At 36.6% G+C, this 26,576-nt stretch overlaps 1 protein-coding gene across 5 annotated transcripts in view; it reads left to right on the top strand.

Moving 5' to 3' along the window:
* The first annotated feature begins 572 nt into the window (after window positions 1-572).
* Window positions 573-26,576, top strand: part of CCDC150 (coiled-coil domain containing 150) — a 78,061-nt gene continuing 52,057 nt past the window's right edge. For 4 of the 5 annotated variants that reach the window (XM_028124041.2, XM_028124032.2, XM_028124021.2 and 1 more), the window contains exons 1-10: window positions 573-760; window positions 7,447-7,610; window positions 8,882-9,102; window positions 9,224-9,402; window positions 12,432-12,500; window positions 17,254-17,370; window positions 18,468-18,597; window positions 21,219-21,262; window positions 22,563-22,655; window positions 26,258-26,365. In XM_028124041.2, coding sequence (XP_027979842.1) covers window positions 749-760; window positions 7,447-7,610; window positions 8,882-9,102; window positions 9,224-9,402; window positions 12,432-12,500; window positions 17,254-17,370; window positions 18,468-18,597; window positions 21,219-21,262; window positions 22,563-22,655; window positions 26,258-26,365 — 1,137 coding nt within the window. In that variant the 5' untranslated portion in view covers window positions 573-748. The remainder of the gene's footprint in view (window positions 761-7,446; window positions 7,611-8,881; window positions 9,103-9,223; window positions 9,403-12,431; window positions 12,501-17,253; window positions 17,371-18,467; window positions 18,598-21,218; window positions 21,263-22,562; window positions 22,656-26,257; window positions 26,366-26,576) is intronic. The other variant, XM_088021613.1, reaches the window with a different exon arrangement.

Here is a 26,576-nt window from a genome sequence, read left to right as displayed (position 1 = left end):
TTAGAGCAAAACAACTCTGAAACGACTGCACTATTATTTTCAATGCTTTCTTGTTTCTTAGCTATTTGCAGGCATATTTAGAAATACCTATTCACTTCCCTGTCGAGAAGGCAAGAAATATATTATGCTGATGAGACAAAAGACAAGAGAGCAGAAAACATGTGTTTTACTCTCCGCCTGGCCATCATGGACGAGGATGAAGAGGCTCTTGGCTTTTCCTTCAAAGAAAAGAATGTTTGAACTTTGTATTTTTACCATTTCTTATGCTCATTAATGAAATCTGTTATTTTCCTATCGTTCAAAAGTTACCTGATACTTTAGTCCTCCTAAAACTAAAAACATTTTCTAATCATGGACTCTCTCCCGTTGCGGGGTTTGTTTGCCAAATTCCCCAAACGCCACACGTCCACCCAGGTGAGACCTGTAACCGCAAAGCGGACAAGACCATCTGGGAGGCGAGCGGGAGGAAACTACATATCCCGCCATGCCTCGCTCATGAGCACAATGGAGCCCTGTCGTCATCCGGGTCACGGGGTTGCGCGTTCCGTGCGCGCCGCCGGATTCCGGCCTGGGTGCCGCCCCGGGCGGAGGGCCCTCCTGGGCCGGGAAAACTGCAATTCCCGGCATGCGCTGCCACGGATGCGCCTGCGTACAGGAGCTACCGCGCCGGAGCGGGTTGGTTTAAAGCGCTGTGTTAGTTCCATGGAAACCGGCCTGCCTGCTGAGGGGTAGAGCTACCCGCGGACAGATGGAGTGTGAGGTAAGGCTACCGGCGGTGGACGGGGTGCCGGTCCTGCGGGGGAAGTTGGCGACTCAGCCAAAACCACCATGATCTCCTCCTGCCGCCCTCTCTTTCTCTTGGCGGTGCTTAGTCTCGCTCTCCCCACCCCAGGATCCTGATTTATGGCGCTTCTTCGCTGGACGCAGGTGAAAACCGTTTAGGAGCTAAGTTTGCGTTGGACTGGCTGCAGCTGAGGGACGGAGGATAGCCACCAGGGAAGGCCTTCAGTTAAGCCCCAATACCACCTTTTCTTTATATGTTAGGTTGGAGGTTATAGGTTCTTAGGAAAGCCATTTCGACGCGTTGGTTGGTTTTGTTTTGTTTTGTTTTAATTTTTGTCACCAGTTATATTCCCCGATCTGCTTTTTAGAATGCATTCATCCTTTGAAGTTTTCCCAGTACCTGACACTTGTGCTAGAACAGAATAGATGTTCGTTAAATTTTTGTTGAGTTTTCCTTTTGTTTGCCAGCCACAGTGCCCCATTCACTGTGCTAGGCTCTGAAGATAGGGAGAGATTAACCTGGCCGTACTTCGGAGAACTCAGTCTAGCTCGAACACCCACACACTCCTCATGTACCCAACTTGTTAATAGTGGAGCACCCAGGGACACTCAGTTCCCTGAATCCTTTCTGTTCTCCGTTAGACAGTCTTGTGGCTTTGCAAGTGGCGTGTGCGTTGACAACTCCAAAATTTATACCGCCAGCCCACACTTCTTCCCTGAACTCCGAATTAACAAGTTCAGTCTTGTATTGGTCATCTTTTCTGTTTTAAATTTAACATTTCCAAAACAACTCAATCTTTCCGCTAGAACTAATTCTCCTGACAGGCTTCCATTGTCTCAATTAATGGCAACACCATCCTTCCAATTATTTCCTTGTTCTCATATTTCATATCTAATCCATCAGCAAAGCCAAATCTTTAAAACACATTTGGACTCTGACCACTTCTTACTATTCTTTTGCTATCACCCCGGTCCTAGCCAGTGGCACCTCCTGCCTGGATTATTGTAGCAACTTCCCAACTGGTCTTTCTACCTCTGTGGTTGTCGTCCTACCCTCCTGGGAGGGTATCCAGAGTGATCCAGTTAAAAGGTAAAGTTACATCCCAGCACTCCTCCGCTCTACACAGTCCAATGATTCTGAGAGTCACTGAGAGTAAAAGCCAAAACTTTACAATAGCCTTTAAGACCTAATGTGATCTGGTCCCTTTATTACTTTCTGACCTCACCTTCTATAGTTCTCTCCTTCACTTACTCCTCTCCAGCCAGACTGACCTCTAAGGAGTTTGTAAGGATCTTTGTACTCACTGATCTTTCTACTCACTGTTTATTCTTTCTGGACTATTCAGTCACCTGACTTTTACTAGTATTATTACTTAAGACATTGGTCTTATTCATGCCATCCTTTCAGTGAGGTAGAAATACTCTCCCTAAATGCAGAAACAGAATTGTATTAATTTGATGATACATTTATGAAAGTAGTTATGAATGCACTTTTTTAAAACTAAATTTTATATCTTAGTATTTTTATTATTGTTACGATCAAGCATCAGGCCTTGGGTTCAAGACTACGTTCAATGATATTTGCATCTTTTCAAAAACTGCAAAGCACACATAAGACAAGCCATAGCCTCTTTGCTGCAATATTAGCAATTAGAGCTAGATTCTTTTCTTGTAAGATTGTACTTCTTAGACTACGATCTTTTGAGCTATGGCTTCTGAGGATATGCCACGTGGCCAGTGGACTGTGTGTGGGGCCTGCCAGATGAGGGAGGACAGGCAAGGGTATACTGCAGTGAAAATGAGAATCTCTCCCGACTCAGCAGATTTACTGGATCCCAGGTACTTACCTCACTCTTCCTTTAACAGGCTCCCAAGTATTCCAGGACTCTCCCTCGTGGATATTAAGGCTGTCTTAGTCTTGCTATTCATCTACCATTGCTTCCTTCCTTGCTTCCTCCGGTCTCCTGACCTTGACCTTTTTTCTTTTTCTTTTTTTTCCCATTGCAGGGGAGGTTTGTGGAGGAATGGTTTTCAGTTAATCCTGGGACCTGTTTTTAATCTCCAAAGGGTAGATTGGCTTGTTTAGTTTTCCAATCAACTTCTTGGATGATTTGCACATATTCATCAGTGATTCACTAAGAGGATATTTCAAGAACACCGCCATGTTCACTTAGAAGCTTTATCCCCTGCCCAACATCAGTCTGTCCCAAGCATCTCACTCTTCCCTTCCTTAGGGTGAATTTTCTTTCCAGAAACCTGAATTGGCTCCAGTGTAGATCAGGTTCAGGTAGGCATGAGTGATGATGGGAATCAAATTCTTACTCAAACATATATAAACTTTCTCTTTAAAAAAAAAAAAGAATGTAATTGGTTTTAAATTTTGTTTTTATGGCCAAAAGTGCACACAATACTGTAAAGTAAGTGTGAGCACCTTATACATATCATAGGTACCTTAGGAAAATATCAACAAAACTGTGACATTTCAACAATACATGAAAAAATTTTATTTTATTTATTATTTGACAGAGAGAGACACAGCGAGAGAGGGAACAAAAGCAGGGGGAGTGGGAGAGGGAGAAGCAGACTTCCCGCTGAGCAGGGAGCCCCACTGCGGGGCTGGATCCCAGGACCCTGGGATCACGACCTGAGCTGAAGGCAGATGCTTAACGACTGAGCCACCCAGGCGCCCCTACATGAAAAAATTTTAGATGGGAATCTGTATCCCATTCAAAATATGTGGGAAACTTGTATTCCATTTTCTGTATTTTTTCCCCAAAATGGACTAATGTTTGTATTGGTATTTTATGCTTGGCTTTTGATATAAATTAATAGAGGCCATCCTTTATATTATAATCAGCCTAACAAGTTGCCAGGGAAATTGTCCTCCCTCACATCTCCGGCAGTATTTGTCCTTTCTTTTACCAACCCTTCTACTTGTTTCTCCACCAACTATTGCCTGGGGTTACTGTGTTTCAGGAATGTTTTTGCTGCAAGCAACAGAAAAACATGACTAACACAAAAGGCAAAAGCTTATTTTTCTCAAATAAGCAGAGGTTGGATGTTGCTAGTTTTGGGCTCCCCCCCCCCAAAAAAAAGTCAGGTTAATCTGAACTTCTCTGGCCTTTTCCTTGTATTTCTCAGATGCTGGTGATCCCTGGCTCTCTGTATCTAAAAGTGAGGCACTGCATGGCTGACTAAAAGAGAACTCTCAGAGCTCTGGGCCTCATACGGGGAAGTAAAGACCAGCGCCATCATTTCAGTTTTTTCTATCAGAAAAACAAAAGCCTTCTCAGAAGCTCCTTGCAGACTTTTTGCCTAAAGTCTCATTGGCCAGAATGTGTCACATGGCTGTGCCAGCTGCAAGGGAGGCTGGGGACATGAACTCTTCAGCTTCTTTTATAGAGAGAACAAAGGAGTCAACTCTGTCTACCCCAAACCTTGTTAAACACTTTACATTTTCTCCCCACTTCAAGCCTGTTTTATTTCTAGGTGGCAGTAACAAGACAGCAGGTGATAGAAAATGGAATGGAGGGTAAATCCATGTGGTGTTTCTCTGTTGTTACCCTTCCATTTTCTCCCCACCCACACTATTGGTGGTTCCCCCAACCCTAACCCTGGTTTCACGGAGGTTCTTCCTTCTATTACCTGAGGAACACTATGCTGGTACATGTGGTAACACGAGCAGGAGTCTCCAAATCTGGCTTTTTTTTCAGAAACATGGTTGAAACTTACTTCAAATCTTTGTAGATCCAAAGACTCTGTTACTGTCTATATATACCTTTGTCTTTCTCTTCAGGAAATTTTAAAAGCATGGAAGGAAATTAATAATAGCTTCTTTGCCCCCATGTCCTTAAGCTGATCATTAACAGAAAATCTTTTAACAAATTCAAATTATATGGGTCAGAAATGCTTTCTGTTTCATAGAATAAAAGAGAGAAATCCTGGTCAGAAGCACTAAAATAAGAGTAAAAAGAAAATTTGTACTCTTTGATCTACATCATTCAATTTCCCCTTCCCTCCACCTCATTCTATTCTGTTTCTATGAAATCAACCTTTTTTTTAATTCCACATATAAATGATATCAGACAATATTTTTCTTGCTCTGTGTGGTTCATCTCACATAGTATAATGCCCTCTAGATTCATCAATGTTGTCAGTGGCAGAATTTTCTTTCTTTTTATGGCTAAATAATATATTTTATTATATATATTATATATATGTATATATATATAATATATGTGTATATATAAATCACTTTTTATCCATTCATCTGGTGAATGACATTTAGGTTGTTTATATTGGCTATGGTGAATAATGATGCACTGAACATGAGTGAGCAGATACTTCTTCAAAATCCTGTCTTTGATTCCTTTGTATATATACAAAGGAGTGGGATTGCTGGATCATATGATAGTTATATTTTTAATTTTTTGAAGAACTTCCATACTGTTTTCCATAAATGGCTGTACCATTTTATATTCCCACCAACAGTGTATGAGGGTTCACTTTTCTCCACATCTTCACCAACATTTGCTATCTTTTTGATAATAGCTATCCTAACAGGTGTGAGGTGATATTTCTTTTTTTTTTTTAAAGATTTTATTTATTTATTTGAGAGAGAGAATGAGAGAGAGAGAACACATGAGAGGGGGAAAGGTCAGAGGGAGAAGCAGACTCCCTGCTGAGCAGGAAGCCTGATGCAGGACTCGATCCCGGGACTCCAGGATCATGACCTGAGCCAAAGGCAGTCACTCAACCAACTAAGCCACCCAGGCGCCATGTGAGGTGATATTTCATTGTGGTTTTGATTTGCATTTCCCTGGTGATTAGTGATGTTGAGCACCTTTTAATTTATCTGTTGGCCATCTCTTTGTCGTCTTTGGAGAAAATGTTAAGATCCTCTGCTTATTTTTTTTTAATTAGTTTCTTTGCATTTTTGCTATTGAGTTATATGAGTTCTTTATATATTTTGGACATTAATTGCTTATCAAATCTGTGGTATGCAATTATTTACTACGATTCTGTAGGTTACCTTTTCAAGTAAGTTCTGAGGATCTAATGTACAGCATGGTAACATAGTAATATGTTGTATAGTTGAAAGTTGTGAGAGTAGATCACACACACAACACACACAAAGTTAACTATGTTATCTATGTGGGGTGATGAATGTGTTAATTATCTTGATCTTGGTAACCATTCTACAGTGTATATGTATATCAAATCATCACATTGTACACTTTAAATAAAATTATAATCAATTACTCCTCAGTAAAGTTAAAAAAAAAAAAAACTAGACCATTCTCTGGGAATGGGGAGATAAAAGGTGATTGGAGAACTATTTCAAGATGAAGAAATGTTCGGGGTGCCTGGGTGGCTCAGTCGTTAAGCATCTGCCTTCGGCTCAGGTCATGGTCCCAGGGTCCTGGGATTGAGCCCCGCATTGGGCTCCCTGCTTGGCGGGCCGCCTGCTTGTGTTGCCTCTCTCGCTGTGTCTGTCTCTGTCAAAGAAATAAGTAAATCTTAAAAAAAAAAGGTAAAGAAATGTTCTTGATATTGGCAAGAAACTCAGTCTTTTCACTGCCCCCCATCATGCTTCTTACCCCCTTAAATCCTGCCACCAGTGTTCCCACTTCTTTAATTCTTGCCTTGAGTGATGGAGACTATCAATTACTTGGACCTGAGGTAGTCACCACTTCCACTGCCTGGGAGGCGAGGGGAAGAGAGATTCTGATTACACAGCAAGGGGGGAGGGAGAAAAGATGTGTTCCTAATATCCAAAGTGGGATCTTTGTGAACATTTCCATGGGAGCACTGTTGATAGTAATTGTTAAGGTTTACAGTCTGGTTAGTATAGAAATGTCTATACAGGTTGGAGTTGCAGGAAAATGTCCTTAAAATTTCTTTCCCCAATGACCTTGTCATTGAACTTTGAGTCCATGATTCATCTATATGTTGGGACTGCTTCTATGCTAATTCTGCCTAATTCTGTCACTAATATTTCAAAATATTAGGAAAGAAGAGAAGTCTGGAAATTTTATGTCCATAGCTATAGAAGAGTCTTTGCTAGGCTATGAAGTTAAGTTTGCAAATTATTTTTTAAAATCACCGTTTCAATGTAGTTGGTAAATTTATCTTATAACAAGTGCTCAGAAATCTAAGTATAGAATGTTTTTCTGAAAGGTTGGTTATAATATGTTAAAATGATGATGGCTAGTAATGAAAGAAGTAATAATTCCCTTAGCCAAGTCATAGGTCCTAGTATGTGTCTAATATTAGCAGATAGATAGACTAGATTATGATGAAATAACAAAACTACTCAACAATCTCAGTGGCTTATAACAACATAAGTTTATTGCCCACTCACACTGGATGTCATGGACAAGCCATAGCTCTGCTTCATGTCTTCTTCACTGTGGGATTCTTGGCACACTAAGCCAGCCCTATCTGGGTTGTTGCTCATCTCATGGAGGGGAGAAAGAAGGAGATGATGAATGACAAGTTGGCTCTTAAAGTTTCCACCCACATTAAATTGACCAAAGCAAGACACATGGCTATTCCTGATCTCAACAGAACAGGGATGTGTAATTCTCCCACAAGAAAGGACAGTGATTATTTTGAACCATAATAGAACCTACTATACCAATATTGTGACTTTAATCTCAGGTGCATATGGAAACTACAGTGTCCAGACCGGTCCTCTCTCCAACCCACATCAATGCTACAGCTTCTGAAACATTCACGGTACTTCAGGAAAGGATGAGAATAGTTGAGGAACAGACCAGTTCTCTGAGGGATGACCTAATAATGTTGGACTTTGGTGAAAAAAGGTAACAAATGGAAAATGAACTAGATCTTTGTAAGAATTCTTAGGAGTCGTAATACAGGCGGTTTGGCAGATGAAATATAGGTATTTATAAAAGAATTGAGAAGAAAGTTTCCATTTGAACATTAATTAGAAAATATTTGCGAGATAGAGTTGTCCTCCTGTAATAGAGCTACTACCACTATTCCCCTGAACAGATATTTATTTAAAGTGAGGAGGTGGGTCGGGGTTGGGGTAACTGGATGATAGGCATTAAGGAGAATCCGTGATATAATGAGCACTGGTTCTTATAGGTAACTGAATCCCTGAACTCTACCTCTGAAACTAATAATACACTATATGTTAATTAACTGAATTCAAATAAAATAAAATAAAATTTTAAAAATGTGCTAATTAGGTGCACAAACTGTTCACCTTCAAAACTTGATTGAAAAATATGGAATTTTTGTATAATTAGAAAAAATTTAGTTTGTATTTTTTAAATCAAAAATAGACTTTGATATTAGTTAAGGTGAACATCTAAACTTGATTCATGCCATTGATATGGTCTTCATTTTCTTTCCCCAGACTTATTGTAAATTAAAAGAAAGGTTTTAAATCTTTAAAGAAATTTCATAATTTAGAATGAGGTACTCAAAAAAAAAAAAAAACCCCACCTTTTTTTTCCCTTGGCTAAAGAAGGTATTGCCACTAAAAGTTGGATTATTAATGGCCTGTGGAATCTGGGTGCTTAAGCAGCCAATATTAAATTTGCTGGTGTGATTTTCTTTAAGATTACAATATATTTCTTTAGTGTCTCTCATGAAAACCTAAAATTATTATAGTTGGTATTATAGCACCCATAGAATGAATAATTCTTCAGTAGTTAGAGATTAAATTTGTATAGATGCTGAGTATGTTAGAATAAAGTAGGAATGTTTTTATTATGACCTTGTTTAAAAATTTTCTAAAAATATGTGAATATATTTACTCCATGCTAACTTTAATTCTTTATAATTATAGATTTAGCATTTAACATGTTTTATGTACCACATAAAACTTTACAAAAAATTCACATTAAAAGAAAAAACCGTTATAAAGTCAGTGGTCTTTATCCATCTGACATTAGTCTCATTCTCTTTACCTAATGGTACTCTCTATATTTAAATTTGGAGAACTAACAGATGCTTAACTAAGGAATCTAATTTTTATTCTTGGTAGAAATGACCTGATGGTTGGGATTACCGTAGTACACATTGCATTGCATAATGTTGTTAAATTGGAATCTTTGTCCAGAGGCCAACTGGAGACTCCAAAATGTTTAGAAGAGCCTGTGAACCAGAATATCATTAGTCCCATCCAGAATGAAATGTTTTGTTCAGGAAAACCAGATATTCTATGGAAGAACTGTGAGTTTCTGGTAAATCGAATGTGCCATCTGGAAAGCCTCATCCAGTCCTTGAAGATGAACATCTTTCGTCTGCAAACCGAAAAGGATTTGAATCCACAGAAAACAGGTACAGAGAGAAGAGAATCATCAGAAATTTGGTCCTATATGGGTGCTTAATGAGTTTATGATTCTTTTCCTTTCCTGACCTTCTTTCAACTGCTCCATGACCCTCCTGTGCTGTTGGGTAGCTTTTCTGAAGGATCGACTGAATGCAATACAGGAGGAGCATTCCAAAGACCTGAAGCTGTTGCATCTTGAAGTGATGAATTTGCGCCAGCAACTAAGAGATGTAAAAGAGGAAGAAGACAAGGCACAAGAAGAAGTGCAAAGGTTGACTGCCACCCTGGAGATTGCCTCAGAGACAAAGGTTTGAATCCAGATTTCTGAAATACAGATTCACTGTTATCTGTTAACTGGAGGAGGCAACAGACCCATAAAATTGACTTTTAAAATTGGGTGATATGATGTGAGGATTCTTGACATTTCAAAGTTACCTACATTGATAACCTAAACTATTGTGTACTCTCAGTAATGTGGTGTTATAGAGCCCTTACCCTGTATGCATGAGAGTGGGAGTCCAAAGGTATAAGGTAGAGTCTCTGCTCTTCCAAGAGCTTATATGCTAGCTGGGGGAACAAGGGATAGCATGAAAAACTGAACAGAGAAAACAAGGGCGTGGGAAGTGCTAAAGAACAGTGTAGGACAGTAAGGGAGTATTGATGAGTGTTTTGTGTTCAGGTGGGTTTGAGAGGGTGCGTATGCCCTATCTACCTAGAGTAGATTAGGGTAGGCGTCAAGAAAGAGATAAGACATGAGCTGAATTTTGTAGAAGGCGAAGTAGAGAGGTGAGGACATTTCAAGGAGTACACACAGAGGCAGGAAAGAATATAGAGTAGAATAATAAACTGACAATTTCGTTCTCCCTTCAAGGGCCAGGCAGTATAATAGATGGTCAACATGTTATTTTGTTTAATTTTTGAAAAACCTCATGACAGGATGATACTGTCCCCATTTTAGTAATAAGAGCATTGGGCCCCAGAGAGAACTGATTTCTCTAAGATGACACTTCCCTGTTTTCTTCCTGTTACCCAGCTTTGAACTTAGATCTTTCCACTGATACCGTTAGAGGAAATGCCTAAACTAGCCTGAGAGGAGTGAGGATTTTGGGGACTGTGGGGGCAAATAAATTGGACATTAGTGAGGGATCACATTATAGAGGATTTCAAAATCAAGAATAATCAGTAGTTAGACTTGATACTTTGGGGGTGATTATCATTTTTGATAAGGAACTGACATAACGAAAATAAGATTAATCTGGCAGTGGTGTAGAGTTTGGGGAAACCAATTAGGAGTCCATTGCATGATTTGAGCCACAAGCCTTATTAGGTCTGACTTAGGGTGGCATTTTGAAAAGAAAGAGGGATGTTTTATGAAGAAAGATATGCTAGAATATGCTACTGGACAGGAGCTGAGTATAGGAAAGAAGGCAAAGATGACTGAGGCTTTACATCTTGGATTGGGGTGCCGTTAACAGTGATAGAAAAGAGAATAAATAGTGAAAGCTGTATTTTTGATCCTCAGCTCCTAAGCATGGATAATATTTGAGGCAAGAAGAGATTGAATACTTAATATATATATATATATATATATATATATATATATATATATATATATACACACACACTCTGTAAGAAAAAGTTCTGTCAATTACCAGGTTCTCTCATTGAACTTTACTTACAAAATGAATGTGTTTGGGGTCCTTTGGTGGCTCAGTCAAGTGTCTGACTCTTGGTTTCAGCTCAGGTCATGATCTCATGGGTTGTGAGATTGAGCCCTGCCTGGGGTTCTGTGCTGGGGTAGGGGGGTGGTTTGCTTGAAGATTCTCTCGCTCTGCCCCTCCACCAACTTGCACATTCATTCTCTCTCTCTCTCATCTTTTTTCCTTTTTTTTCTTTTTTAATATAAATTCATTTAATTAACATATAGTGTATTATTAGTTTCAGAGGTAGAGTTCAGTGATTCGTCAGTTGTATGTAACACCCAGTGCATCACCCTACCCATCTTCCCTCCAGCAACCCGTAGTTTGTTTCCTATAGCTAAGAGTCTCTTATGGTTTGTCTCCCTCTCTGATTTCATCTTACTTTATTTTTCCCTCCCTTCCCTTACGTTCATCTGTTTTGTTTCTTAAATTACGCATATGAGTGAGATCATATGATTGTCTTTCTCTGACTTATTTCGCTTAGCATAATACCCTCTAGTTCCATCCTCTTCGTTGCATAATGGCAAGACTTCACTTTTTTGAAGGCTGTGTAATATTCCATTGTGTGTGTGTGTGTGTGTGTGTGTGTGTAGCACATTTTTTTTTTTAAGATTTTATTTATTTGACAGACACGGCAAGAGAGAGAGAACACAGCAGGGGGAATGGGAGAGGGAGAAGCAGGTTTCCCGCAGAGCAGGGAGCCCAACCCAGGGCTCAATCTCAGGACCCTAGGATCATGACCTGAGCTGAAGGCAGACACTTAACGACTGAGCCACACAGGCGCCCCTATAGCACATCTTTATCCATTCATCTGTTGATGGACATCTGGGCTCTTTCCATAGTTTGGCTATTGTGGACATTGTTGCTATAAACATTGGAGTGCAGGTACCCCTTTGGATCACTACGTTTGTATCTTTTGGCATAAATACCTAGTAGTGTAATTGCTGGGTCGTAGGGTAGCTCTAGTGTTAACATTATGAGGAACCTCCATACTGTTTTCCACAGTGGCTGCAGCAGTTTGCATTCCCACCAACAGTGTAAGAGGGTTCCCATCTGGCAAGGTTCTCCACATCCTTGCCAATATTTGTTGTTTCCTGGCTTGTTAATTTTAGCCATTCTGACTGGTGTGAGGGGATATCTCATTATGGTTTTGATTTGTATTTCCCTGATGCTGGGTGATGTTGAGCATCTTTTCATGTGTCTGTGGGCCATTTGTATGTCTTTGGAAAAATGTCTGTTCGTGTCTTCTGCCCATTTCTTGACTGGATTATTTGATTTTTGTGTGTTTGGCAGATATCTTCTCCCATTCTGTCGGTTGCCTTTTGGTTTTGTTGACTGTTTTTGCTGTGCAAAAGCTTTTTGTCTTGACGAAGTCGCAATAGTTCCTTAAAATAAATCTTTTTAAAAAAAGAAAAATGGAAAATAATAGAAGTCATGAATCAAAGTGGTAAAATAACTTTCTTTTTAAATATCTCATTGTAATAATTATTTTAGACACAATAAGAAGTATTTATAACCATATTCATAATAGCATATATAGGTTGCTATAAAAAAGTCTAGATTTGGACTGATGTGCCTATAGACAGTTTCTTCCTTCATTTCAGATTATTTAGAACCTTCTCCCCTTGTACTTTTAGAATAATGCAGCCATTATTGAAGAGGAATTGAAGACCACAAAACGTAAAATGAACCTGAAAATTCAGGAGGTAAGATAAAAAGAGGTTCTGGAGGGGGCATTGGAATTGCTGAGGGGAAGTCAAGAAAGTAGAAAGAGTGAAAAACTTTCAAGAAAAAATATGTTACTGTGGAGTAGGAAGATTTTAAAAATATGCCATGTGAAATTCAAGTGGAAGTGGCTACACTTATTTGACATTAAGAGTTCCTTTTGCCTCAGTATGGCCCTACAACCAGAAATAAACTAAGTGCTTTGTGAGCCAAGAAGGAAAATAGGTACCACGAAATTCATATGCTAGAGCTAAGTGAACACATTCATCCAAAGACCTTTTAAACTAAAGTTGTGTTTAAGTTTCAGCCTAAGTTTTAGTAGATAACAGATTGGGATTTGTGAAGTAGGTGGCTACTAAAAGTTGCTGGACTAAAAATTGGCAGCTGAAAACAGTGTAAGAGTCAGGAGAATTAGTAATCCAACACACTCTGACCTAAAAACCTCAATATTCCCTGACAGAATAATCATTGATGTTTATCCAAATCAAAAGGATCCAAATTATATTTAAAATACCAAGAAATAGATATACTTTTAAAGAAAATTCTCATGCAAAATTACTTCTTTAAGTTACGATTTTTAGTGCTTAAGGTGTTAAGTATAGCTATCTGGAAAATTCTCTCATGTACTTATTTGCCAGTAGCTACTGATAAAAGCATGATTTTTCATAGTTAGAATGTATTACATTTCATGTATTTTTTTAGTAGACTATTTTTTTTTTAGAGAAGTTTTGCATTTATAGAAAAATTGCACAGAAAACAGTTCTCCTAAACCTGCTCTCCCCATCCCTCCAGTTTCCCCTATTATATTAGTGTGGTACATTTGTTAAATTTGATGAACTAGTATTGTTCATAAATAAATTGATAAATCATTATTAGCTAAAGTCCACAGTTTATATTAAGATTCACCCTTTGTTCATTACATTATCTTACAGAATAGTATCACTGCCCTAAAAATGCTCTGTGCTCCATATACCCATCCCCCTCCCTTCCTGAGCCCCTGGCAACCACTGATCTTTTCACTCTGTAGTTTTGTTATAGTTGGAATGATTCAGTGTGTGGTTGTTTTGGACTGGCTTCTTTCACTTAGCATATGCATTTAACATACCTCCAAGCCTTGTCATGGTGTGGTAACTCATTTTATTGCTAAACAATATTCCAGTTGTATGGATGTACCACAGTTTGTTTATCCATTCATCTACTGAAGAACATCTTGGTTGCTTCTGAGTTTTGGCAATTGTGAATAAAGCTGCTATAAACATTCATATGCAGGTTTTTGTGTGGACATGTTATCTACTCATTTGGATAAATACCTAGAGCACAATTGCTGGATCATCTGGTAAGCTTTTGTTTACCTTTGTAAGAAACTGCCAACCTGTCTTAAAAAATGGCTGTACCATTTTGCATTCATACCAACAATGAATGAGTTCCTGTTGCTCCACATTCTCATCACCATGGTGTCTTGTCATTGTTTTGAATTTTTGCCATTCTAATATGTGTGTAGTGGTATCTTGTTTTAATTATAATTCCCTAATGACATGATATTGAATATCTTTTTATATGCTTATTTACCATCTGTATATCTCATTTGGTGAGGTGTCTGTTAGATCTTATGCTTATTTTGTAATTGGATTGTTTGTTTTCTTATGTTGAGTTGTAAGAGTTCTTTGTATATTTTTGGATACTAGTCCTTAATCAAATATGTGTTTTGCAATTTCTTTCTCCATTCTGTAGCTTATCGTTTGCAGAGCAGAAGCTTTTAATTTTAATGAAGTCCAACTTACTAATTTTTTCTTTCAGGAATTGTACTTTTGGTGTTATAAGTCATCACCAAACCCAACATCACCGAGATTTTTCTCCTGTGTTATTTTTAGAAGCCTTATAGTTTTGCATTTTAAATTTAAATGATACATTTCACATTAATGATGTGAGGTCTGTATCTAGATTCTTTGTGTGTGTGTGTGTGTGTGTGTGTGTGTGTCCAGTTGTTTCAGCACCATTTGTTTAAAAGACTATCAGTGATTACCATTTATCATTAATCTTTATTAGGAAAGTCTTAATTCTGAGTGCTGTGATAAAATCTTGAATTTTTTATTGAACCCTGTCAAGGATCCTTAGAAGGAGTCCTTGTCAAAATGCATTTTGGTATTCAAGCAGGAAGGATATATTAGTTTGCTAGGGCTACAGTAACAAAGTACCACAGACTGGGTGGCTTAAATAACATAAATTTCTTATATTTCTGGTGATTTGAAGTCCAAGATCAAGATGTCAGCAGATTTTTTTCTCCTGAGGCTTCTCTACTTGACTTGTAGATGGCTGCTTTCACATGGTCCTCACGTGGTCTTTGCTTTGTGTGTTGCACATCCCTGGTATCTTCGTGTATCCCTGTTTCCTTCTCTTATAAGGACACCATTCGGGTTGGGTTAGGACCCACCCTAACAGCATCCTTACCGTTTATTACCTCTTTAAAGGCCCTATCTCCAAATACAGTCATATTTTGAGATACTGGGGTTAGAGCTTCAGCGTAATATTTTTGGGGAATACAATTCAGCCCATATCAGGGGGCTGTATAAAAACAGAATAAATGTGGTATACATCTTCCTAAGAGGTAAGAAATATATGTAGAATCTGGTTCTGATAAACATAAAACATAAACTGGTTGCTTTTAATAATACTTCAGAATTAATACCTCAGTAGTATAATTATCAAAGATTCCTCTATAAAGGACTTAAATAGTATCTCGAGTACATTATACTATATAATTTGATCCAGAGCTTAGAAAAATATAGTAAGCTACTCTGTATTACAAAGTAATTATAATCTGATGGGGTGCCTGGGTGGCTCAGTCGTAAAGCATCTGCCTTCAGCTCAGGTCATTCGGTCCTCGAGGACCGAATCAGGCTCCCTGCTCCACGGGAAGCCTGCTTCTCCCTCTCTCACTCCTCCTGCTTGTGTTCCCTCTCTCACTGTGTTTCTCTCTGTCAAATAAAATCTTTAAAAAAAAATAATTATAATCTGATACTGTAGTTAGTATTAGCCAAAAGTAAAAACTGTGGTTCATCCTTAAATAAGATTGTAATACTTAAAATGATGAGGAAGAATGAGGAAGGAATTTCTAAACTTGAAATGAAGGAATAGAATTATAAAAAGTTCAATAGATTTGAACACATAAGAATTAAAAATCCTACATGTAAAGAAAGGGGGGGCAAAAAGCAAAACTAGTAAAACCTAGCAAAACTAGATAGAGTTAACAATCTTTCCTTTTAAAGAACTTAAAATTGACTAAAAACAAAAAAACAAAACCCCCCCAAAAAACAGTGGTCAACTAACATTTCAAAAAATATATAATAGCTCAGAAAATATACAGAGCTAATAACCATATGAGAAAATGTTGAATCTCACTAGTAACCAAAGAAATGAAAAGCTGTCAAGATGTTATTTTTAATTTATTAGATTAGCAAAGATTTAAGAAAACAACAATACATAGTACTGATGGGATTTATTCTAATACTACTGATAGGCTAAAATTGGAAGGAAAATTATATAACAAATTTATCAAAAGTCTAAACATTATTAAACCTTTAACCTAATGATTCCTCTTGTAGGAATCTATCCTAAGGAAATAGAAATGCAAAGAAAGGTTTATTCACAGGCATGTTCAGAACAATATTTAGAATAGTGAAAAATTGGAAAAACCTAAATGTTTGTTATTAGGGGTATGATTAAGAATACTATAGAACATTTGCAAAATGGGCTGTCATGTAACAGTTTCATGCCAACACACTTTTCATGTCTTTCAATGTTTTAAAAAGTATTTAAACATAAAATAAATCATCCAGAGAAGACACATGTAAAACATATATGTACAATTTAGGAAAAGAGCTATAAAGTGTACTCTTAGGTCATCTTCACTGGGGCTTAAAAAGCAGAATTTCTTTCAACTTAACATCACTTCATAAAAGGAATAGCATTCTGCAATTCCCATGTAAGTTTGAAAGGATCTCTTTACCGCATGAGAAAAGAGATTCTTTTTTATATCTTTATCTAACTCATCATCATTTATTGAGAGAAACAAGGTTAGTGTACCCCAATTCTTGAGTGGTAGTTTTATTGACTACTTAACAGTTGCTTCATTATTTCTTTAGACCTTTAAATTCCAAAACAATTGGAACAGCTTTCAAGGGTATGTTTATAATCCTATGGGATAAAAAATATTTAAAAAAAAATAGGGAGATGAAGTAATCAAATGTGGAAAAAGTTAAAAGTAAAAGTCAGAAAATTCAGAAAGTATATACTAAGGTGTGATATTAGTGTTTTTCAACCTTCTTTTTGACAAGTCTATTGAGACATACATTTTATACTGTAACACCATACATAAATAATATACACAAACATTTCATGAAGCCTTACTTACCTACTTCTTTATTACATGCTCTGTGCTCTGATATTTTTTTTCCCCTTTTGAAAGTGCTGCTTGCAACTTACTAACACATCTTGACCCACAATTTGGAAAAAAAGAATTACACAATGGGAAGACAAGGGCAACAGATTTGACTCTTCGTTTCTTAGTAGTTTATCCCTTAGGGAGAAACACAAGCTTGTTTCTGAGTAGTCATTAATGAATGAAGAACGTTTGGGAGTGAGATGGCATGTCTGGTAAAGTTTTCATGGTGAGTTTGATCTTTGGCAAACTGCTGTGATGTTCCCTTGGTCTTCTAACTGCAATTTGTTCTGTAGCTAAGGAGACAACTGTCTCAGGAGAAGCATCTGAAGGAATCTCTTGAGAAATCTGCATCAGCCATGCTGTTCAAAATACAAGAAATGGAATCAACAGTGGAGGTGGAACGGAAACAGGTAGATTTTTCTTTCCTTATGTCAAGGAAGTGAAACCAAAAAGAAAGCTGATATTTTACCTATAAGTCTTTAGTTTTGCTAATTTTCTCTAGATTTATTAAATTTTTGCCTGTAGTATTATTTGAAATACCTACATGTAACTTAGACTATTCAGTTCTAAGTATTCAAGGCAATTAGTAGTTCCAAATTCTAATACCTGTATTTGGATTACATAATCTTTATTTTAACCAATGGCTGTCCTTCATAATAAAATTATAAAAAAGATTTTACTTAAGGACTTTTTTTTTTTAAGACTTTATTTATTTGACAGAGAGCACAAGCAGGGGGAGCGGCAGGCAGAGGGCGAGGGAGAAGCAGGTTTCCCACCAAGCGGGGAGCCCGATGTGGGGCTCAATCCCAGGACCCTGGGATCATGACCTGAGCTAAAAGCAGCTGCTTAAGCACCTGAGCCACCCAGGTGTCCCCCCCCACTTTTTTATTATAAAAATTTTTTTTAAATTTATACAACTGCTGTTTTTTAACCTCTTTCCATTCTTTTTTTTTTTTTTTAAGATTTTATTTATTAGAGAGCACAAGCAGGGGGAGCAGCAGAGGGAGAAGGAGAAGCAGGCTCCCCACTGAGCAGGGAGCCCGATGCAGGGCTCGATCCCAGGACTCTGGGATCATGACCTGAGCCAAAGGCAGCCATTTAACCTACTGAGCCACCCAGATGCCCCTACTTGAGGAATTTGTAAATGATCCTTTATTGCTATAACTTGCACTACCAATATAGTGGCTACTAACCACATATAGCTATTTAAATTTAAATTAGTTAAAATTAAATAAAATTAAAAATTCAATTTCTCACCCACTCTGGACACACTTCAAGTGCTCAGCAGTTACTTGTGCCTGGTGCATGTTGTGTTGGAGAGTGTATAGAAAGTTCTGTCGGACAGCCCTACTGTAAAACACTGCACCCTGCTGAAATCTTTAACATAGAAACTCCCCTTCTCCCTTCAGTGATGTTAAGATCAGAAAATCTGCCTTACACTTGTGCTCTGAGGTAGTTTGGTAGAAATCTTTATCTTACAGAAAGGAATTTTTCTTACACATTTCAGGTGCAGATCTTGCAGCAAAACTGCATTGCCCTACGCAGGTCTATGCAGACCACCCAAGAACTACTGGCACAGGAGCAACAGAAAAAAGGAGATTTGGAGACTTCTATCTCACAGCTCAAGTCTGATCTAAGTATGAAAATAGATGCTAGAAATTACATTTCTGTTAGTTTTTTTGAGATTTCATGCAAAAACTCTTAAGATCCGAAGTTCTTGAAGAGGTTATTGTTACTGAGATCTACCACAGGACCAAATGTAAAAAATTGTTGATTGCCTTTTTGTCTGTGGCACTGAAAAAAAAAGTAATAACATAGAATTTGATCCTCTTAACTGTAAACTATTCTGTATTTAAATTTTTTCTCAGGTTTATTTAAGTGTTCATGGACTTGGGAACATTGGGTTTCTAGAAATCTAGATTGAATATTGGATAATAGAATATTAATAAGGAAATAAGTCCTTTAATAGTTGCTAACCTGATTCTAACCGTTGATCATGTCAGACTCCCATTTTTCAGGTTACCATTCTATTGACCTGTATTTGTAGCAATGGGTGGTTGTAAGTTATCTTAGAGTTTAATGTCCTCATTTTACAGATGAGTATACAGAGTCCTTACAGGTGATTGAGCTAGGAAATGGATGAGTCTAGTCATGATCCCATGTTGTTCAGTCGTGGTTCTTCCAACCCATCAGCCCTTGTCGTATTTACTGTTGTTAATATATAAGTGGAAAGCAGTTTCAGCCAGTATCAAATATAGGGATCACAGTGCAGTGCTTCACATGAGTAACACTTTATGGTTTACATAGAGCTTTCACATAAACGATCGCATGTAACACGCTAAACTATCCATACTTCCCAAAGTTAAAGCGATGCCTGAGCCTATATCTTCTACCTCTGGTGTTCCTGCCAGTGTGCCTTCTATGCTCTCTGGCTGTCGTGAGAGCAGGGAATACCAAAAGGGAGATGAAAATTATAAAAAGCATGGAGCAAAGAGTAATCTGTCAGTGTTTTGTTCTGCTTTTAACAGAAAGTAGTTTTTCCTTCTAGTTGTTGAGTAGTGAATTATCTGTGGAGTTCTCACTGATAATGCCTCAAGATAATTTTCCATCTTCCTGTGATTGTGTGGCTACAAAAAATACACGTTATATTTTATGGTGCTGCCACATTATCTCATTTGACCTTATAATCTTGTGAGCAAGATAAGAAAATATACCCCATTCTATAGAAGAATAAAAAGGTCTGTATCCAAGGACCTGTGGCAAATAGGATAGCTGGGACTAAAACACAGATCTTTCTACTATAGTAGTAATTTTTTTCAATGTCACTTTCTGATTGGATTAATGCTTTAGTTTTGAATTTTGTAAAGAATATATGGAAGACTATTTAAAAGATGAAAATTACACATTTATTAAAATTAACATAAGGAAAAGGAAGCCTGTCTGAATACCAACTATATGCTTCATATTGAGTAACAGACTCTTTACATGCATGCAGTTTGATTACTTTAAGGTACAACAGTTAGGCTAACTAGATTAATAAAAGGAATGCCTCTAGATATTTGCTTTAATGAATTTAAAAATGTAATTATTAGCAATAAACTTTTGTACACACACACTAAAGTGATGAAATTGTTCTCCCAAGTAAGATAAACACTCTCCTTTCATTCTTACTTTGATTACTGGAATTTTTAGAATAGATCACATAATTATCTTTTATCCTTCACATATTTTAAATTAGCATTTATTCTATTTGAAATGAGTCTTGGACTTAATATACTCAAAAAGTATAGTTTTTCTGACTATATCCTACATAAAGTGTGAGTTTTTATGTGTTTTGTAATTTTCTGGCTTTAGAATGTTTAAGTGAAACAAAACTAATAAATCTTTATGCATTTTTCATGAAGCCAAAACGTTACTCTCAGAAAAGTTTACTTTAGGCTATTGGTATACAATGCCAAACTGTTCCCTGTTTCTATCTTTGGTTTTATTTTCACTGTATATACTCTCTGGGTGGTTTCAAATCTTTTTTTTTTTTCCACATAAAATCATCTTTCTGAGCTCCAGATGGTATCTTACTGCCAACTAAACATCTATATATGGATGCCTTACAGATACCTCAAAACACACGGTGAATACTTAAATATTGCAATCATTCTTACTCATTCTATCCCCCAAGCCTGCTCCCCGTCCTGTGTTCCCTATTTAGTTGAAGAGTCTGCCACCCACTCCATTGCTTAAATCTGGACCCTAGATATTCTCCTTGACTCATCTCTTGCCTTTAACCCAGCAGCCAGCCACCAAGTCCTGACAGTTCTCCCTTCTTGTTATTTCTGGAGTGTGTTTTCCCTCTGCATCTTCAGTGTCCTTCCCTTAGAGCCAGCTTTCATTGGTTTATACTTTGGTTACTGCACAGCTACTAAACTGATATCCCCTTCCTTACTGAGCCTCTGTTATTCTAACAAAAAGCTTTTGATCAGGTGCCTCTCCACTTTAAAATCCCTCAGATGCATCAGCCTCTATGCCTGGAGTAAAATATGTCTCATTGACAATTGCACGTGACTGTGGACTATTGATAATTTCATAACTTAATTTCCAGTCTATAAAAATATGGTAGAAATACTTGCTTTCTCCTTATTTACACAACATACAGACTGGGGAAAAAAAGAAAACAAGCTACTCCGGGAGAAGATACTGTGTGATTTCAATGTCGCTGTAGTAAGTTATTATTACCATAGTTATGTGGACTCTTTGTTTTTAGTTTCTAGAGATGAACTCATTTCCAAGTTGGTTGAAGAAAATAAGGTAAGTTTTGAGGCTGTAGAGTTCAGAGATGTTCTTTCCTCTCTCACTAAGTAATATTTCCTCACTCGTGTTGGTTTACAATTGTTCTTATTCTCCTGGAGCCTTTATTAGGAAAAAGTTGCAGTGTAAATGAGTTGTATATTCAGACCTGTTGTCAACTGGGTATTAGGAAATCATTTCAGGCAGGTTATTGTGGTTTGAAAAAAAGATGAATTAGCAAAAATTATGAGACTTAATTTGCATTTTATCCTTATTGCAAAATAATTGTTATAAAAAAGTTTTTATGAAATATAAGAAATAACTACTTTTTGGTAGTGATGGTTGCACAACAATGTGAATATACTTAGTGCCACTGAACTTAACACTTAAATATTCTTAAGTGAACTGTACACATAGAAATGATTAAAATGGGAAATTTTATGTTTATATTTTACCACAATAAAAAATGAAAAAAAGAACTATTACCACATTTATATCTTAATACATTTCTAAATCAACCTTAATGTGTAGATCCTGTTTGGAATAATTTTTCTGGGTTCTATCTAATCCTGTAGTAGGTGATGTTTACTTTAAGCCTTGAGATGCTTCTCCTGGAAAAATAAAAGTCCTCTCTCCATAGGGAGAGGACTTGCACTTTGCCCTTCCCCATTTCAATAACTACCTGTTAGGGAAAACCTAACCCACAACTCACATCCCTGTCACCTGTTTGTTTGTTTTTAGAGCAAAGGTGTTTTCTTTTGCTTCACACCCAGGTATTCCTTGATGAAACCATCTTCACGTACTTAAAACTTTAAAAGATCTTTGAATGTGTTTCTTTGAAATCACAAAAAATCTTAACTGCTTAGGGAAAATAATGTGTATATAATATAAACTGACAACTATTCATCTTAGAACTTTCTTGACTTGAGGATGCTAGTTAAATATTTACATTATGGTTTTAGGCAAATTCTTTCCAGTTTGAAACTCCATATAAGAACATTTTTAATAAACAGTTTTTATAATTTATTTAAAAAGAGAAGTTTGAGAGTTGAAGATACCAAGATTTTTAAAAATTCTTTACAAGACACTATATATATCATTAGTACTAGAGCACTGGGTGTTATACACAACTAATGAATCTTTGAACACAACATCAAAATCTAATTATGTACTATATGTTGGCTAATTGAACATAATACAAAAAAAAGAAAAAAAACTTGAACTCCTAGTAGCCAAAATACAGAACAGGTATTTTGATAGAGATATTCGTAATAGCTCTTACATGTAAGAAAGGAGAGAACTTATGTTTTTGCTCTTATAGAATGTGCAGAGGTCTTTCAACAAGGAACATGAAGAAAATGCATATTTGAGGTCTGAAATAGTATCCCTTCATGAAACATCAGAAAAAGCACAGGTAAGATCTTATCATTTCTATAGTTTTTAGATGTTACTTTATTTTGTTTAATTAAGGAACCAAGAACAAATTAATCCTGATTATATTAATTCATACCATCATGATAGGTATAATTGGCATATAACATTATATTTCAGGTGTACAACATAGTGATTCAGTATTTGTATACATTGCAAAATGATCACAATAATTCTAGTTAACGTCCATCACTATATATAGTTAAAAATTTTTTTTCTTGTGACGAGTACTTTTAAGATTCACTCTCTTAACAACTTTCAAAAATGCAGTACAATGTTATTAACTATAGTCATCATGCTGCACAGTATATCCCCATGACTCAATTATTTTCTAATGAGAAGTTTATACCTTTTGACCCCTCTTACCAGTTTCTCCCATCCTTTATACCTCCTTCCTCTGGCACCCACCTGTGTGAACTTGGTATTTTGTTTTTCATTTTTTTAAAGATTCCACATATAAGTGAGATTATATGGTATTTTCTTCCTCTGGTTGACATATTTCATTTAGTATACATTCAAGGTCCATCCATGTTGTTGCAAATGGCAAGAGTAAATTCTTTTTTGTGGCTGAATAATATCTGTACCTATCTATATACACACATACCATATTTTCTTTATCCATTCATCTATCAATGGACACTTAGGTTATTTCCATATCTTGTCTATTGTAAATAATGCTGCAGTTAATGTAGGGTTGCAGATATCTTTTTGAGTTAGTATTTTTGTTTTCTTCAGATAAATACCCTGAAGTGGAATTGCTGGGTCATATGGTGGTTCTAGTTTTAAGTTTTCGAGAAACCTCTGTACTGTTTTCCACGGTGGCTGTATCAATTTACATTCCCTTCCACAGTGCCCAAGGATTCCTTTTTCTCCACAGTCTCTCCAATACTTGTTATTTCTTGTCTTTTTGGTAATAACCATTCTCATGTGAGGTGATATCTCATTCTCTTGTGAGGTGATATCTCATTGTGGTTTTGATTTGCATTTCCCTGATGATTAGTGATGTTGAACATCTTTTCATGTACCTGTTGGCCATCTGTATGTCTTCTTTGAAAAATGTCTGTTCAGATCTTTGGCCCATTTTTTAATCAGGTTTTTTTAAGCTACTGAGTTTTATAAGTTCTTTATATATTTTGGATATTAATCCCTTATTATATATATGATATTGATGTATGATTGCCAATATTTTCTCCCATTCAGTAGGTTGCCTTCTCATTTTGTTGATGGTTTCCTTTGCTGTGCAGAAGCACAGCATTTTTAGTTTGATATAGTTCCACTTGTTTATTTTTGCTTTTGGTATGAGACCAAGAAAATTACCTATGTTTTCTTCTAGAAATTTTATGGTTTCGGGTCTTATGTTCAAGTCTTTGATCCATTTTGAATTAATTTTTATGTATGGTACAAGGTAGTGGTCTAGTTTCATTCTTTTGCATGTGCCTGTCCAGTTTTTCCAACACCATTTATTGAAGAAATTGTCCTTTCCCCATCACAAAAGCACAGGTAAATCTTTCCATTTTTGTGTTTACATGTTGCATAATTTTGTTCAATTAAAAAACCAAGAACAAAGATTGATTCTAATTGTATAAATTCATACCATTGCCATCATCCAAATTTTTTATTTTCTTAAAATCTATTTCATCTATGAACCATTATCACATAAACTACATTTCCCATTTCACCAAATCTCCTATGACACATAAGTATATGAGATACACTGCTAAATCATGCACTAATTTACATTTTGTCTTTGTTTGCTTTATAATTTACTCATTAAATATATAACTTTCATCTACACCTATGAACTAAGCAGTTCAGTGCCACTGGCTATGCTTACACTTTCTTTGTATCTTTTATAACAAACAGCACAGTAGAAACATAATAAATGCTTGCCGGATTTTAGAGTTATGTGTAACTGTTTTCTGTGGGATGGTGGTTGCCAAATTTAGCTGATGTGTGTGTGTGTGTGTGTGTGTGTGTGTGTGTGTGTGTGTGTGTGCGCACGCGCATGCATGCAGGCAAAGAAGTTAATTCTCATAGGGTCAGTGAAATGGTATTAATCACTTAAAAAACTTTTTGTTAGTACAATTTGATTACTTCAGTGTTGGGATCATAATGTTGCTATACTCTATGATAAAATAGAAAATAAATGTGTTATTTTATAAAATAATGAAAATACTCTTGCTCTGGTAGTAGTAATTAACATTTACCAAACCCATTCTATGTTCCAGGCATAATTATAAGCACCTTATGTTACTAACAAATTGTAATGCTTGTAATAGCAGTACTATAGAAGCTTATTATTCTCATTTTAATGATAAGGAAGTTGATATACAAAGAAGTTCAATAACATAGGTAATAAATGGCAGAGTTAGAATTTGAGCTTAGGCCTTCTGGCTCCAAAGAAAATTATTCTTTTCAAGGATCAGGAGTTCATCTCTGTCTTACCTCTAGGTATTCCTTGGTGAATAGTTTGTACATCTGGTTATAATTTTAAAATGCCCTGAACGTGTTCCTTACTTCTTTACTATACTACCACTTATGCTTCCCGGATAGTTTTTCATTTCTTTACTTTCTTGTTATCATTTTTTGAGTGTTTTTTTAAATTGATCCTATAGAGTTATTTGTCCCCATCCTTGAAGAACTTGTTCATTAAAGGATAAGATCTGGGGCACCTGGGTGGCTCAGTCATTAAGCGTCTGCCTTTGGCTTGGGTCATGATCCCAGGGTCCTGGGATCGAGCCCTGCCATCGGGCTCCCTGCTCAGTGGGGAGCCTGTTTCTCCCTCTCCCACTCCCACTGCTTGTGCTCTCTCTCTCTCGCTATCTCTCTCTGTCAAATAAATAAATAAAATCTTTTAAAAAATAATAACAAAAGATAAGGTCCTTGGGGTGCCTGGGTGGCTCATTCTGTTGAGCATCTGACTCTTGATCTTAGCTCAGGTCTTGATCTCAGGGTCATGAGTTCAAGCCCTCTATTGGGCTTAAACTTAAAAAAAAATCCTTGGCAAATACACTTTGCTAAAACAACTGATGAATAAATGTTTTCTTCAGGAATAAAAATTTCAAATATCAAAAAGACAACAGAATTATCTGATAAATTTGTTGCACAAAAGATTTTTAATTTTGGATGATCTGTCTTGTGAAAAGGTACAATTATCTATATTTTGCTCTTATGGATACTGTAATTGGTGGTGAAAGAGCTTAGACAGTTTGTATTATTAGCTAAACAATTCTGAATGCTCATCTAATTTTGGGAATGAATTTCTGTAATCTTGGCTAGGCATCTACATTGTAAAGTTCATTCTGTAGATATCTTGCTCTGTCTCACCAGTGTTCAAAATTGTGAACAGGAGATCAGTAAACCGTTGAATGCTTCAGTTGCTCTACCAGATGAACGTTTTGATTTAGAATTATGTGGGGTATTGACTCCAAATATTTGAAAGTATTACCTAATGAAATATCAATTGGAGATAAGTTAAATAAATTAGATTCACATACAGAATGAAATACTATACCATCATTAAAAATATGTTAAGTAAAAATATTTACTGGAGAGATCTATGACTTGCTGTACATATCGTCTTAGGTTTCGAATGACCAGCTGACTAGAAAGTGTTCAGAGCTGAACAGCATGCTTGAGACTGTTAGTATGGAAAATGCCAGAATTATTGCTGACCACCAAGCCATTCTGCAGGTATTCATTTAATACTAGTCAATTTCTGATAGAATCACAAGAAAACTCCTTGGCTAAGAAACTAGGAAATGTGTATGACCAAGTGGGTAAATAAAATACTTTAACAGTTCCAAGAAATTTACTGAATTATTTTATTTTTTGATTAGTGGTTTTCAGTTTTCATCAGGGGGTCATTTAGCCTTATACTCAGTCCTAATGGTTTCTTCTCAAA

Source organism: Eumetopias jubatus, unplaced genomic scaffold (genome assembly GCF_037043125.1).
Source record: "Eumetopias jubatus isolate StellerSeaLion01/CBP00866 unplaced genomic scaffold, mEumJub1_p1.0 scaffold_3, whole genome shotgun sequence".
In the NCBI taxonomy this organism is placed as follows: domain Eukaryota; kingdom Metazoa; phylum Chordata; class Mammalia; order Carnivora; family Otariidae; genus Eumetopias; species Eumetopias jubatus.
This window is presented reverse-complemented; position numbering and strand designations above follow the sequence as displayed.